The sequence below is a fragment of the Puma concolor genome, chromosome E2, assembly GCF_028749965.1.
Source record: "Puma concolor isolate L17-30 chromosome E2, mPumCon1.1.hap2, whole genome shotgun sequence".
Classification (NCBI taxonomy): domain Eukaryota; kingdom Metazoa; phylum Chordata; class Mammalia; order Carnivora; family Felidae; genus Puma; species Puma concolor.
Window position 1 is genome coordinate 62,814,554 of NC_141681.1, and position 14,409 is coordinate 62,828,962.

Below are 14,409 nucleotides of genomic sequence, written 5' to 3' on the forward strand. Positions count from 1 at the left end.
ACACTTAGATGGGAATGTGGGGCAGGGGTGTTCTCAGAGCGGGTCCCGAGTTCCAGTGGGGACGCTTTACGATCTTCAGCTCTCAGTATGGTCAGCCTCCACTCCAATCACAGCTCAGCGTTTCTCTGAGGGCGGGAGAAAGCGGCGCGGGGCGGTTCTGCGACTTCCGGTTGTCACCACGGAAACCGTCAGGCGGGTGAGCTGCGCGGCGAGGGTTGGATCGGGTTTGGGGCAGGGCAGATGGGTGCATCCGGAGCTCTGCAGCTTGGTCTTTTTGCGACCGAGTGCGGCTCCCGCTGTACGTCCCCTTGCGTCTCTAAGGCGACCTACCGTCATCGCCTGGGGCTTTGTGGAAGAGGTCTTGGCGGTCCAGTTGGGCCGGCGCTGGGGTTGGATAGGGGTGTTTACGGGTTCCTCTCAGCCGTCGACCCCGGAGCCAGGCCTGCAGTCCTGACTTAAGAGGAGTCGCCCTGACGCCATCTCATCCCCAGCGCCTCCTCAGACCCGACCTGGCGTCCACTTCAGCCATCCTCACCTCAGGGAGTCGCCTCCACCTCTTCGGATCTTGGGCTGGCGTCCATCTTGGCCCCAGCCTCCTTAGAGGCCCTGCTCTGTGGGTTCTCTGGTACCATTGACATCCTCGGGCTCCATGGACTGATCCCAGTCGCGTCTTTGCAACAGATTCCTCTTAGGCCCTTCCATTCTCAATGTCACCCTCCCAGACACCCCTTTCATTCCTCTGGTTGTGCCCTTATGCCAGCCTCACAGTCTCAGCATCCTTTCTTAATTCCTTTGTGCGTTGCGTGCTGGAGAGGTGCCAGGGTGAGGAAAGGGACTCAGGAGCATCAAACAGTTCAAATTGGGGGCTGACATTGCAACCATACCAGCGTTCTCAGGCTTCAGACATGGCTGGTCTCAGGACTCACATGGCCCCTCCAGACTCACTCTTCCTCTATCCCTTTCTCTCTGTTCTTCTCAGCCATTCTGCTCTCCCGATTTATTGTACAGGCTATCTCCAGCCAAAGGTTGATGACCACTCTTTTTGCAGCCAGTCTCAGGGGTGTTGCCTGTTGGTCACACTAAACCATGTGTCCATCCTCAGGCCAGTTTCTGAGGCCCATCAGCTGAAGGCCCATCTGAGGATGGGGTATGGTTCCCTGGAGAGGTGGCGCTGCACTAGCCAAAGCTAGACTCATGTGGTCTGTGACCTTATGGCTTCCTAACCATCCAGTGGGGAACACTGAGCCATGAAACAAAATGCTGGGTAAAGGGGGTCATGGGATCTGGACCAGGAAGGAGGGGATGGCTGTGCTGAGGCTGGGGGTTGGGTTGGAAGTGGTGCAGCTGTGTTTCCCTTGTTATTCTCATGGCCACACAGTGACAGAGGGGCACAGGTGGTTTGGGTGGTGAGGGTGCCTGTATCCTCTGGGCCTGGCATTTGGAGGGATTGGGCAGCACATGGCAGGTGAAGAATGAGAGTGGAAGTGCACTTGGGGTATTAGCACAGCTTCTGGGAGCTGTAACTGGGAAGATAGGATTGGTTTTGGAAAGGAAGTGCAGGAGCGGGCAAGGAAGGGAGGCTGAGTATTGTGGGACTCCAGGCTGGTGGTTGGGATCAGAGGAGTGGTTCTCTCCAATGGAGAGAATTGGACAGGTTTAGAAGGCTTGGGGTTGGGAATAAGAATAAATGGATGCATGCAGCATAGGGAGACTGTGTTTGGGAGTAAACAGTATAGGCTCAGGTACAGATGATCCAGGGACAGGCTGGTTGGGCACTGTTGTAGCTTCCCCAGATGCCAGTGCCTTAGGGGTTCCCCTCCTGGCTTCCCCCTGTGGCTCTGGCTGAGTGAGGCCAAGTGGTCATCCTGTCTAAGCCCTCAGCTCTGCTGACAGTATGGCAGCCGTTGGGTTCACAATCCGCAGCCTGGCTTGCAGAGCTGTCCCCAGCCAACTGTAGAAATAGCCTTTTGTGGGACGGGGGGTGTTGGGGCTCTCACATCACTTTTCATGTTTGTTTCTTAGAGGACTGGTTCAGCAGGTTGGGTCCATGGACTTCTCATGACTTTGGGCATGGGGCCTTGGCCTGATGTCTGCATGCTTTTCGTGTGTGTTGTAATTTTTCTTGTGTGGAATTTCAAGTTGTTAAATAGTCATGTGTGCAGATTTCTCATCATGTTCTTCTTAAACCAAGATGATCAAAACATGAGAGCAGCCTTTCTTCTCTTTGTTTCTGATTATAAAATTCACACAGGCTTTGAAAAAAATCCATGTCACAGGATTTATGAAGTTGTGGCAGTACCCCTCACCCTCAGAGCACTAGGTATCTCAGTGTTTGTGTGCCTTCCTTAATCTGACTCCCAGCCTCCGCCTAGGGACCAGTGACTGCCCTCCTCCCCTCTGATTCATATATCCCAGATTAGAGTCCTTAGAGTTCCATTTATAGTTGGAGAGGACAATGAGTGTTGGCGTAGGGCCCAGGGGACTCCCCCCACCCCCAACTGTGTCACATGGGAGTGTCCCTACATGGGGACCTGTTGACTCTGCCAGATGTAGATTCCACAGTGGCCCTAGTCCTGGTTGGGGCTAGGCCAGGGGGAGATGGGGAGAGGGGCAGAGTAGGAGAGGGAAGGGAGCAGGAAACACACCTTCTCTGGGATGGCTATTGGAAGCCTGTGGCCCAGGTGGCTTGTCTTCTTTCCCTGATTTCAGGACTCCAGTCTTGTAGCAGCAGAGGAAAGTCCAGGTGTATTTCTGGAAGAAACTTGGACATGAGCCTCAAGAAGTTGTTTTTGGGGGTGCCTGCATGGCTCATTGGGTTAGGTGTCCGACTCTTGAGTTTGGCTCAGGTCATCTCCTGGTTCATGAGTTTGAAACCCTCAGAACGAGAGCAAGATGACGCCTGCCCAGAGTGGGGTTTAAGTCCCAAGCCAGATCGTGATGCATGAATATTCTTTATTTGGCACTGCTTTTCATTCTGTTTTTGGCGCCCAGTATACCCACCGTTTGGGGGGCAGGGGTGCTAGGTCAAGGGCCTACAATCAGACGGAGGGGGCAGATAACTAGGGCAAGAGGAAAAGTAGAGGGTTCCAGAGATGCCAGCCCACAATCTGCAGGACATTGAACCCGTAATGGCAGCAACTGTATTTTCATGTAAGCTGCTGCTGGCTGTGTTTCCTATGGCTTGCCACTGAACACATTCCTCATAGAGACCATCCAGTGTGGGGGAGCCTTTGGGGGTTGTGCACCTGGCCAGGGTTGGTGGAGACTGTGGCCCATGGAATGTGAATGATTACTAGAGGGCTGGGGAACTGGCCTGGGGCCAGTTGACTTCAATTTCCAGACTGGCTGGGGTTCTATCCTAAAGGGAACCTAACCTGAGCACCTGCTGGTAGTTAACATGCGTGAAAGAATCTAGATTTCTAGATAAAACCTTCCAGCTTTTATGCCTAAGAAATGGCTTCCTTGGTTTAAAGTTTTACAAACATATCCCTAGCTCTGGCCTGCTGGACACCAGTTTGCTACTTCTGTTGCACCTGATGATCTTGGCTGGCTGGGGAAAACTGGGCCAGTCCTCACTTGGTAGTTGACCTGACCCAAGGTTGTTCAGGTTGAAGGCATCACAGACAAATAGTACAGCAGGCATGGTACAAGGCAGCACCCACAAGATGCTGTTAGGAGTCACCCCTGCAGGGGGCCATGGCTCTCACAGAGACTGCGTGGTTGCAGAAGTAGTAGATGGGTGGGGTGGATGGAGGGACCCGCCCAACTACTGGGGAGGCATTGAGTGGGTGGATACCAGACCCAGGTTCTGTCTATTGTTTATTGAGCACCTACTGGGGATCCAGGTCCTGGGTGGACCTGCCTGTACCTAAGCTTGATCACAGCCCTCACAACAACCCTGTGAGGTAAGTGTTCTGCGTGGGCGTGCGTGCACACGCACACACTCCTTCCCCCCAACAAAAGGCCAAAAGAGAGGGACGTAGAGGAAGGGTACCGTGAGCGCTGGTTACTCGGCACTGTGGATGCGCTGGTGCTGGATAAGCTTAGTGCTCTGGTGGAAGCGGCGGCCACAGTCCTGGCAGGCAAAGGGCTTCTCACGCCGGTGGGTACGCAGGTGCTGTGTGAGCGTGGGCCTCTGGCGGAATGCCTTGCCGCACTCTGGGCACACGTAGGGCCGCTCGCCTGTGTGGATGCGCCGGTGTTGTGTGAGATTGGCGTGCTGCCGGAAGCTCTGGCCGCAATCAGGACAGGCAAAGGGCCGCTCACCCGTGTGGATACGCTGGTGCTCGGTGAGCCGGGAAACCTGCGTGAAGCCCAGGCCGCACTCACTACAGTGGTAGGGTTTCTCCCCGGTGTGCGTCCGCTGGTGGCGCGTGAGCTTCAGACGCTGGCTGAAGCGTTGGCCACACTCGGGGCAGGCAAAGGGTTTCTCGCCTGTGTGCACGCGCAGGTGCTGTGTGAGTGTGGGCCGCTGGCGGAACGCCTTGCCACACTCGGCGCAGGCGAAAGGCCGCTCGCCGGTGTGGATACGACGGTGTTGTGTAAGGTTGGAACGTTGTCGGAAGCTCTGGCCGCACTCGGCGCAGGCGAAGGGCCGCTCACCACTGTGTACTCGCCGGTGCTGCAGCAGCACTGAGCGGCGACCGAAGCGCTCACCACACTCCACGCAGCCAAAGGATTTGTCACCTGTGTGCACTGCCTGGTGTTCTAGTAGCACAGCGCGCCGCGCGAAGCTCTCGCGGCACTCGCTGCAGGGGAAAGGCCCTGGGGGCTCAGGCGCACCGGGAGGTGCAGCGGGTGCAGCGCCAGGGCCGGGGGGGTCGCCGTGGATGCGCTGGTGCTGCAACAGGTTGGAGCGCTGTCGGAAGCTCTGGCCGCACTCAGCACAGTGGAAAGGCTGCTCGCCTGTGTGCACACGCCGGTGCTCCTCCAGGCGGGTGCTGCGCACGAAGCCCTGGCCGCAGTCGCTGCACACAAATGGCCGCTCCTCAGTGTGTGTGAGTTGATGGCGCAGAAGGTGCGAACTTCGGCTGAAGCTCCGGCCACACTCGTTGCACACGAATGGCCGCTCTCCCGTGTGTATTTTCTGGTGCCTCAGTAGGTTACTGCGTTGGCTGAACACCTTCCCGCACACGTCACAGTGGCCACCTCTCCCTGCCCCGGGGTCTGTGCTGGGCCGACCCCGGCCCCGGCCCCTGGGAGCACGCCAGCGGGCTGTGCCTAGCATAGGGCTCATAAGCTGGCAGGAACCCTCATTCGTGGGGTTCTGCTCACCTCCTGGGCCACTGGGGAGCAGGAGCGCACGTGAGAAGCCACTTTCATGGGAGGGTGACCGGAGTTGGTCCGTGAGGCCAACCATGCGGAGGTCCCAGGGCATATGGAGGTGGGGGCTCACAGTGCCTGGGCCAGCAGAGACACTTTCCATCTGGAGTGCAAACCCTGCATTGCACAAGGGGATCCAGTCATGCATGCCAAGAGAACTGTTCCCGACCCACTCCGGCCGGTGGGAAAGAGTGTGAACTAGAGGTGCCTGAAACTAGCCAGTGAGGCAGACAGAGGTAACAAGGGCAGGGGCAAGGACTCTATCTGTGTTTCCCAAAGGAGGTGACAAGGGCACAGAACCTTGCATGAGGAGGAGGATTCAGAAGTTGGGGACAAGCTTTCTAGGCCTGGCTTAAGTTTGCAAAAATTGCCTTTCTGGAAGGGCTCTAGGGCAAAAATGGGTCAGGTGGCCCTTGCACTAGGTGGTGATGGTTTCCACAAATACACAGAAGTGGGTGGGTCTGAGGGAGGTTGGAAGTGGAGCCAACAGGAAGGTAACTTGGAGGGGAGTGGGCCAGGCTGCACGACTTTGGTCTGATGTGCCTTGCCTGAGATGTGCATGGGACATCTGAGGGGCAGAGACTACATGCAGCTGTGGAGTTCAGGAGTTGGGGCTCAGTCTGCAGGGAAGTGTGACCATGGCAGCTGTGGCATATGCATGGCACACAGAGCCCTGGCCCTGTGTGTGATCAAATAAGAGTGGGTGTCTATGGAAAGAAGTAGCAGGTCCTAGCCACGCTGTGAGCACTCTAGCATTAGATGCTGTGTGAGGAAGGAGGTGTAAGCAAATGCAACTGAGAAGCAGGGACTAGAAAAAGAGGAAGGCTGCAAGGAGACTAAGAGAATAGCAAGGACTTCAGTGGGTGACAGAAAATCCAGTAAGTTGTCAAAGAAAAGTCATAAATTACACCGTGTCAAAGGAAATCGTTCATGCACAGCATTGATAACCTTAGAGCCAAAAAATGAATGACAGATTCTCCAGAAGCAAAAGGGTAATTAAGCTTCTAAATAAAGAGCTCCAATTAATCAACAAAACCAATGACCTGACAAAACACGGGCAAAGGAGGTGAACAGGAAAGGAAATGTAACTAATACTAAATCCCATAATATATGCTCAATTCACTCCTGAGAAGAACACTGAATATTAGAGTTGCAGTCATCTCTCATTCTCACACCCTCCCTGGAGGGACCCAAGTGTTTGCATGCCTTGCTAGTAAGCGAAATGGGAAGCTAGTGTGGCAAAATACATTAAAATAGCAAATTTCTCACACTCTGATCAGCAATTTCACTTTTATGCACTTCAACAGTTGTGTTCCCCACTGTTCAAAATGACCTATATATGGGATTTTTCAGTTCACCACTGGAAATCCACACAAAGGAATGTAAGTAGGAGCTGCGATGGATAAACAAGTGTGTCCACAGTGAGCCACACGGGGGCTTCATGCAGCTGTCCAGAGAGGAGGGCACCTGCTGCTGTGTGCTGAAGTGGGAAGATGCAGGAAAAATGTCAGGTGTGAAACATGGTGATTAGGCATTCACATGTATTTTAAAGAGAAACAAGTATGTATCTGAATCTGTGTTTGCTCTTTTATGCACAAAATCTTTTTGGAAGAACACACAAGATGGTAGTGCTGGCTGTTGAGGGACAAGAACTGTATAACACAGGCAGGGGAGGGGCATTCCAGTGTACACTCCCTTGTGCCTTTTGAATTTTCTAACATGGGAATATATTAGCTATTTAAAATACTACGATGAAGGGGCACCTGGGTGGCTCAGTCGGTTGAGCGTCCGACTTCGGCTCAGGTCATGATCTCGCGGTCCGTAAGTTCGAGCCCCGCGTCAGGCTCTGTGCTGACCGCTCAGAGCCTGGAGCCTGTTTCACATTCTGTGTCTCCCTCTCTCTGACCCTCCCCTGTTCATGCTCTGTCTCTCTCTGTCTCAAAAATAAATAAACGTTAAAAAAAAAATAAAAAAAAAAATACGATGAAAACACTGGCTGCACAGGAGCAGCCAGGAGTCCTGAATGGAGACCAAGGTAGCTGAAGGAATCAGTTATTTGAAGATGCGAACTGTGGTTGTCTACAGAGAGAGTGTGGATACAAAGAAAGAACCCGCCAAAGTGTCTGAGGTGGTGGTGCCAGTGTGGATGGAGAAAGCTGAAAGACTATGGGGTTCTGAACTGAGAGAGAAGCAGGTCCAAGTTAGAGGTGGTGGTCAAACAAAGTACGAGGCCCAGCCTGGCCAGCCAGTTTAAGACTAAAACAGCAGATTAGGGATGTGCCAGATCCTACTCTCTCAGCTCCAACATGCAGAAATGACAACAGAACCTGAGAAAATATTTAAAAATGTTTTGGACAGCTCCAAAGGAAAGAAAGGACAGTTGGTGGGGCTTAGGAATCCAGAGCCTGCACAGTGAGCTCTGAAGCCCCTGTGACTTTAGTCCCCAGGTCTAAAGCCAGGCTCTGTCACGAAGCTGGGGGTTGAGGACATGGGCTGGGTTAGCTCAGTCCACCCACATACCTGACCAGGAAAAAGGTGCTTGCTTTTGGCTGGGCTCCAGAAGTATCTTCACTGAATGTCCTGGGGCCCAGATGATACTTCCACTTCAAGGTTATGAGTCTTCTCACCTAGCATGATGCTTAGGGCGGGGACAAATGAGAAGCTCCTACAGCTATGAAGGGCAGACTGTCAACAGTACAACCAGCTGGAGAATTCACACTTGAAGAAACTAAACTAGCTAAACAGCCTGGAAAGGACACTAAAGTATGTCTAAATCCTCAAAGGAGGAATCACCATCCATGAAACAAGGACATTATGGAAAAAGGATGAATTAGGATCCTTATTGACAAAAAACATAGCAAATGGAGACTTACAAGTAATAAAGGTATCTATTTTAACTTTGTTCTATCCTGAAATAACAGTAAAAACCACAACAACATTTTTTGTTTTTTAACGCATAAGATCCACAAAGGTGAGAGGAAAGGAAACAAACAAACCCCGTAACATTTTCTATTTCAGAAAGCTAAGGGGCAAATAGTAACTGTGTAGCAGATTGGAGAAAGTGCATATTAAACTAGTAGTAAAGAAAGTGGAAAAACAAACAACAACAACAAAACCAACCCCAAAAAACCCAAACCCTGTTTGACCCCAAAGAAGGCTTGAAAAGTTCAGGAGCTGGAGGTAGCAGGTAGCTCTGGCCATGGAGGTGAAGAGGCAGGGCCACCAAGCAGGATGGGGAGGCTGTTCAGCAGCAGCTGGGTTGGACTGCTGCAAGGAACAGACCTGGGATGTCTGCACAGAATTCTGAGCAAATAGTGGGCACTGCTGTAGCTCTGATTCCTGGATCTCTTCCCCCCTCCTGGCAAAAGGCTGGGTTGAGGAAGCAATATAACCAAGAACCAGGTAACAGGCATACCAGAAACAAGGGAACAAAACAATAGAGAGGAAAAAAAAAGGAGAGAAACTACTCGAGGTAGTTTCTCACAATTGAGTGACATGGATTTCAAGTTGAAAGGGCTCACCAATGATGATGAAAAAGCTTTGAATCTAAATAAAAAGAATTCCTCAAGCAGCCAAACTAGCCTAATATAGAATGTTAGACCAGTGCGTTTTAGAGATGTAGCATGTCAAAACTTTTTATCTCCCATACCATAGTTCGCAGAAAGGTCCCCCAGAACAAGGGAGTAAACCAAGAAAAAGAAGGGGTCCAGGAAACAAGAAAGAAGACGCAGGGAGACTGGATGATGGCAGACCAAGAGTGGTAAAGCTGAGGTGGACAGCAGAAGGCCTTTAGTCTCCTGCTCTGTCCTGCCTGATCGTCAACCCGTGTCAAGGTCCCTCCTGCCCACTGTCTACTAACCTACTATCCTTGCCAGATCCAGACCCTCCCTCCCTGACTATCCAGACAGTGGGATGCAAACCCAGAATCCATCCAGGATGGGAGGGCTGGGAAAGGACGGGGGTGTGGGGAATACAGGCCCTGCTCTAAGGAGGTTTTACTATGGTGGGGAGCAGTAGCTGGAGGGAACATGAAGTTGGCTGCGGGCTTGACTTATGAGGACAGGAGATGCTGAAAGTTACATGCTGCAAGGGATGGTCCACGGAATGGAGAAGCTTGGAGATGCTGGAATGAGAGGGCCACCTGAGCAGGGCCAGGAGTGGGATGGGTTGATGTGGCGCTACCATGCAGAGGGCCTTGCCCCACCATGTCCCATCTCACTCACCTGGAGGAAAGATGCCCCCAGCTTCCTCCTGCCACAGGGACCCAGGATGCTCCCTCCATGAAGGCCCCTCAAGCCCAGTCTCGCTGTGGGGAGAGGCCTGGTGCAGCACTATCTCACAATCCTGAAACCATAGTGGTCACTGTTCGTCTGTGCCCAGCTAGGTCCAGGGAGGGACCTATCTGACCCCCACCCACTGAGGCTCCCCAGACAGGGTGGGGAGCATGGTCTGTATGGGGCTCACCTGGGCCTCTTTAGGCAGGAGAGTGGAAGTGGCTTCCTGGGGATTGGCTAGAGGCCCAGAATCCAGAAGCTCTGTAGAGGAAGGTTGGGGTCAGGTGGCCCAAGGGTGTCCCCACCCCACTGCCCTCCTCAGTGGTATGCCAAATGCTGGAATCCAAGTTTGGAGCTGGACATGGCTGGGCATCTCTAAGGGCTCAGCCTGGGGGTGGAGTAAAGCAAAGCCCCCTCGAAGACCACAGGAGAAGTTACAGCAGGATGAGACAAGCTCAGGTCTGTGCTCTGTACCCCTGCATGAGTCCTGGGTAGGATGGCCAGTGAGGGTGGAGAGAAGCACTGCACTAGGGTCCACACAGGAATGATGGATGGTGTGGGAAGCCCACTTTGGCATCTGCCTGGAAGGAGTAAAATGGGGAGGGGTATGCCTTCCAGCACCCTGGGGTCCTCCCTCAGTCACACCAACCCATATTCAAGCCTGCTGCCTGCTCTCCAGAGAACTGCTATTATCTCCTAAGGGATCCCCTTGGGGAGTGAATCCCACGTGCCTCACACACAGAACCCCAATAGCTTACTACTCCATGCTAGGGGAGAGCAGAGAAACATAGTTGTAACAGTCAGACTTGGTGTGTGAGGAGTAGTGATGGCCACTAGCTAGGCAGGTTGTGGGGGCTACTAGGGCATATGAACAGTTCCATCCAGCAGGGGACCTTTAGGCTGTTGAGGCCAGGCCCCTCTGGTCCACCCAATCAGGCCTTGGGCCATGCATACCTTGCGTGCCCTCACCTGGGTCCTCTGTAACCATGGGCTCCTCTTTCACCTGAAGGCCCAGCGGTGACTCGTGTGTGGCTTCAGATGGTGTCCCGGGTCCACGTTCTGGAGTCCGTGGCTTGGTTTGATGGAGGGGCTGGAAGTTGGAGGGTTCCATCTTCTCTGATAGCACCTCCTGACCCTGTACTTGGACTGTGACCTGGGGAGGTGCCCCCAAACATCAAGGGCCCAGGCAGAGAGTTGGGTTTTGCACAAGCAGGGGGGTTTATGGGCAACCACCCCATCACAGGACCCCAGGGGTCCTGACCTACTCTGTTCTCCAAGGACCCACTTCCCTCCAGGACTGAGCCAGGAGTGAAGGGACCATCTGCAGTTGCTCTCCTGCTGCAGGCACCCAGGAATGCCCGGTGGTCTCCCTCTCTCCCCACCGTGCATCCCTTCCCATGTCCATGACTCCAGGTGATGTAGGGATAGATCAATGAGGCTGGCCCTGGAAACGCATCTATGCTCACACAAGGTCTGCTGCAAGTGACCACTTCTAAACCACAAGGAATAGGTGTCTGGCTAAGCATGGCACTCCCCAGGGTGGGGCAGAGCTGGATACTGTTCCAGCCTGGACCCTGGCTCAGGGCCACAGACTCACCCATCTTCGGGGCCCTCCTGGCTCCTGGCGAAGCCCTTCAACCAGGGCGGCTGCTTCTTCAGGGCTGCCTGGTCGCTGTCCCTCCACGCGGGCCTGGATCTCAGGGGGCAGTGCACCCAGGAATTGCTCTAGGACCAGGAGCTCCAGCATCTGCTCTTTGGAGTGAACCTCTGGCTGCAGCCACTGGCGGCATAGCTCCCGGAGCTGGGCCAGGGCCTCTTGGGGACCCACTGCCTCTTCATAGTGGAAGTGTCGAAAACGCTGGCGTGCAGTCTCTGGGCCCGGATCCCACAGGGCAGCGTCACCCTCCTCATCTGAGTCCTCCAGCTTCACCATGACAGGTCGCTCATCTTCCAAGGATGTGTGACCTGGGGAGCCTAGTGCTGCAGGCCTCATTGGAAAGACTGGGCTGGGGGCTCCAAGGACAGTGTCTTCCCCTGGGGGAGGAATAGGATGAGGCTGCTGGGAGGAGGACAAACAGCAAATGCTTACTAAGCACCTACTGTATGCTGTGGTGTTCCATATTCAGACCTGCACCGAGTGGAAGGCAGATAAGAAAACGGGCACAGAGAGATGGTCACAAGCCAGGCACCTGAGTCTCTGGTCTCTAGCTGGGACCTAGTCTCTGGTATTCCCTGCTCCAAACACAAGGTGCTTCTTAGGAATAGAAGGCACCCCCTTTCCTCTAAATCCTGTCCTTCTATGTGCACCACCTCATCCTTGCCCTGTGGCTGTCAGGTAAATGACATTTACAACATCCACTACCCTCCCCCCCCCCCCCCATTCAGCCTCCAACACCAGTCCATCACTGCACCACCCACACTCCCATCTAGTCTCTCAGACCATTCCCTTCTCAACTTGTTGCTACAGAGCAGCCTCCCTCCACCTCTACCCCCCCCCCCACCCCGCCCCGGGGCAAAGTCAACTGTGTGGCCAAGCCTCCAGGTAGCATCCCCCCCACCCCAATTCAGCCCCATTCTGAACCAGCTGAACTTACTATCACACCACATAATGCCCCATCATCTCTTCAGTTTCCTGATTTAGGCAGGGTTAGGAGGTGATGGGGTAGCTCCAGGGGGCCCACAAAGGCCCCAAGACCACTGGACCGGGTGCCTGCAAGCAAGGTTGGAGATTCTAATCTGGCCTATTTGCTACATAACCTTGGCAAGTTTCTGTGAACCTCAGTTTCCCCATCCTTACCGATCCCCTGTAAGTGGGGGCGCTCCCCCCTCCCTGCCATTGCTGCTCCTTTTGCAGCTGGTGTTAATGTGCAGGCTTTGTGAAGAAATCTGAGTTTATTACGTGAGTAAGAATCGATTTCCAGGGTCGCCTGATCCCGTGAGTCAAATTCCGTTCCTGAAGGTTCCAGGTCAACCCGAAACCCTGGGAAAAGGTTGGACCATTTTTAAGCCGGCCAGCCCCTGCGAAGGTTTCTGCACTACATTTACCAGAAATCTTGGAGGGCAACTTCCACTTGGGAGAGCGCCCTCTTCCCACTCCCAGGGTTGGTCTAGTGCCGCCAGGGCAACCGGGAAGGGGGGGCGGGGCTCCGAGAGCTTGTCGCTGTGGCATTTCAGTGATAGATGAGCGTCGCCGACAGCACCGGGCTCACCGAGAGGGAGTGCTTAGGTCCCTGTTCCGCACTCCCGCAGGGTAGCCGCAATCCAAGAGTTCCCGGTCGCCGCCCGGGTCCCCGCCCAAGCCTTCCTCTTTGAGAGGTCCCCGCCCTCACCTCCACGCTCAGCGGGCCGCTCCGCGCTCCTAAGCATGCGCAATCGCCGGCTTCCCCCTCCCCGGACGGACTAGGTCTCCCAGAATGCTCCGCGCACTCAGCCCGAGTGCCACCTGGCTCTTCCCCCACCCTCGCCTCGTTTTCCACCCTCCTCCCCTGTTCCCCGGTGTAGCATTCGCAACGATCAGATCACACGCCCGGCCGCCTCTTCCGCGCTCCCCGCCTCAGATCCAGGCGTCCATGCCCTGTCGACGTGCGTAAGCTTCTCTGGGGGCTTCGAACAGCAGCACCGCCTTCCCAACCGCGCATGCCCCCCACCACGTTTTCCTCAATTCTTTACGGGTGTTCCTGGGATTAGCAGGGTTCTGCACCAATCACCGTCCTCGCTAGGGCGCCGGCAACCTACGTCTCCATGGCAACCTTCTGCCTCGAAAGGGGCACCTCCTTCATCGCCCGCCCGGACGGCAGATTCGGAGAGGCTTGGCCGCGTGCTTTCTGGGAAGTGTAGTTGGCTGAGACCTCCGTGCGCGTACGCGCAGCCAGACGACGTCCCATTGTGTACGTGGCGGGCCCGGGCGTTTCCATGGTAACCGGATGGGCTGACTAGTAGGTCTCCAGCTCAACCCAGGGGAAACGCTGGCCGTCTGAGAGGCGATGGGGGACGTGGGGTAAGGGCTTGGGGAGCGGGCCGGAGCAGAGAAACCGAGCGAGACAGTAAGGAAAGACAGACGCGAAGACTTCCGGGCAGGGAGAGACCCAAAGCCTATGAGGGCCCACTCGGGGGCAGAGAGATTCAAGGAGAGACCGTGAAAGTAATTGAACAGATACAGAGACCGAGACACCGGTAGGAAAGAAAGTCAACGGGGAGGTATTTCTCCTTTCAGAGACCTAGAGAATGTGGTTAAGAAGCCAGAGGATCAGAGAGTCAGGGCCAGGTAGACAGGAGTGTCAGTAAAGTCAGCAAGAGGGAGGGAGATCAAGAAGGGGTGGATATGAAAGGTGAGACAAAGTGGGAGAGTGAGAATAGATTCACAAAGACAAGAAGTGCAGATATTGAGATTCAAGAGACAGATAAGGAATACAGACATACAGAGGCAAGAGGAGAGGAAGGGACAGAAATTAGAGATGGATTGAGAGTTTTCAAAGACCTAGAGAAGGGTGACAGACGGCAAGTAGAGACAGTTGGAGGGAGACTTGTTAGGGAAACTTATCCAAAAATTGACAATAGGACAAAAAAGGATGACTGGGGACCCTCTCTGCGTTTCCTAGCATTGTCTACCAAGCCCACTTCAGCTTATCTGATTCCCTATAAGAAGTAACTCTTCAGAGGCCAGATTGCAAATGCTTGGCGTTAAGAGTTGTATCAACCTTACAACACTGAGACACCCAGGCCTGCTCGCTTGTAGGGCACCAATTCGACTTTGGGCTTTTATTTCAGTGTTCCTTATTTCTTTCTTTTCTATTAAAGAATTTTCTTTTTTCAT

At 54.0% G+C, this 14,409-nt stretch overlaps 1 protein-coding gene across 7 annotated transcripts; it reads right to left on the minus strand.

Annotated features, from left to right (window-relative positions):
- Nucleotides 1-2,935: 2,935 nt before the first annotated feature.
- MZF1 (myeloid zinc finger 1) lies at nt 2,936-13,718 on the minus strand. 7 transcript variants are annotated; one of them, XM_086688445.1, is made up of 7 exons: nt 12,926-13,718; nt 12,394-12,576; nt 11,194-11,630; nt 10,566-10,749; nt 9,787-9,857; nt 9,546-9,666; nt 2,936-5,439 (listed from the first exon to the last, which is right to left on the minus strand). In XM_086688445.1, the coding sequence occupies exons 1-7, from the start codon at nt 12,960-12,962 to the stop codon at nt 4,007-4,009; spliced, it is 2,466 nt and encodes an 821-aa protein (XP_086544571.1). In that variant the 5' UTR covers nt 12,963-13,718; the 3' UTR covers nt 2,936-4,006. The 7 variants fall into 7 exon arrangements, with proteins under 7 accessions (XP_086544571.1, XP_086544576.1, XP_025770012.1 ...); XM_086688450.1 differs by lacking the exon at nt 12,394-12,576 and having other exon boundaries at nt 13,332-13,718; XM_025914227.2 differs by lacking the exon at nt 12,394-12,576 and having other exon boundaries at nt 13,266-13,718.
- Nucleotides 13,719-14,409: the final 691 nt, after the last annotated feature.

What these genes read in the sequence shown, in the direction of transcription:
- MZF1 (XM_086688445.1), bottom strand. Translation starts at nt 12,962, where the DNA reads ATGCTTAGGAGCGCGGAGCGGCCCGCTGAGCGTGGAG. An exon ending in TCCTGCCTAAAGAGGCCCAG is followed by an intron (nt 9,667 to 9,786) that starts GTGAGCCCCATA and finishes CTATGGTTTCAG; the next exon opens with GATTGTGAGATAGTGCTGCA. An exon ending in TGGGGGCATCTTTCCTCCAG is followed by an intron (nt 5,440 to 9,545) that starts GTGAGTGAGATG and finishes TGTGCAATGCAG; the next exon opens with GGTTTGCACTCCAGATGGAA.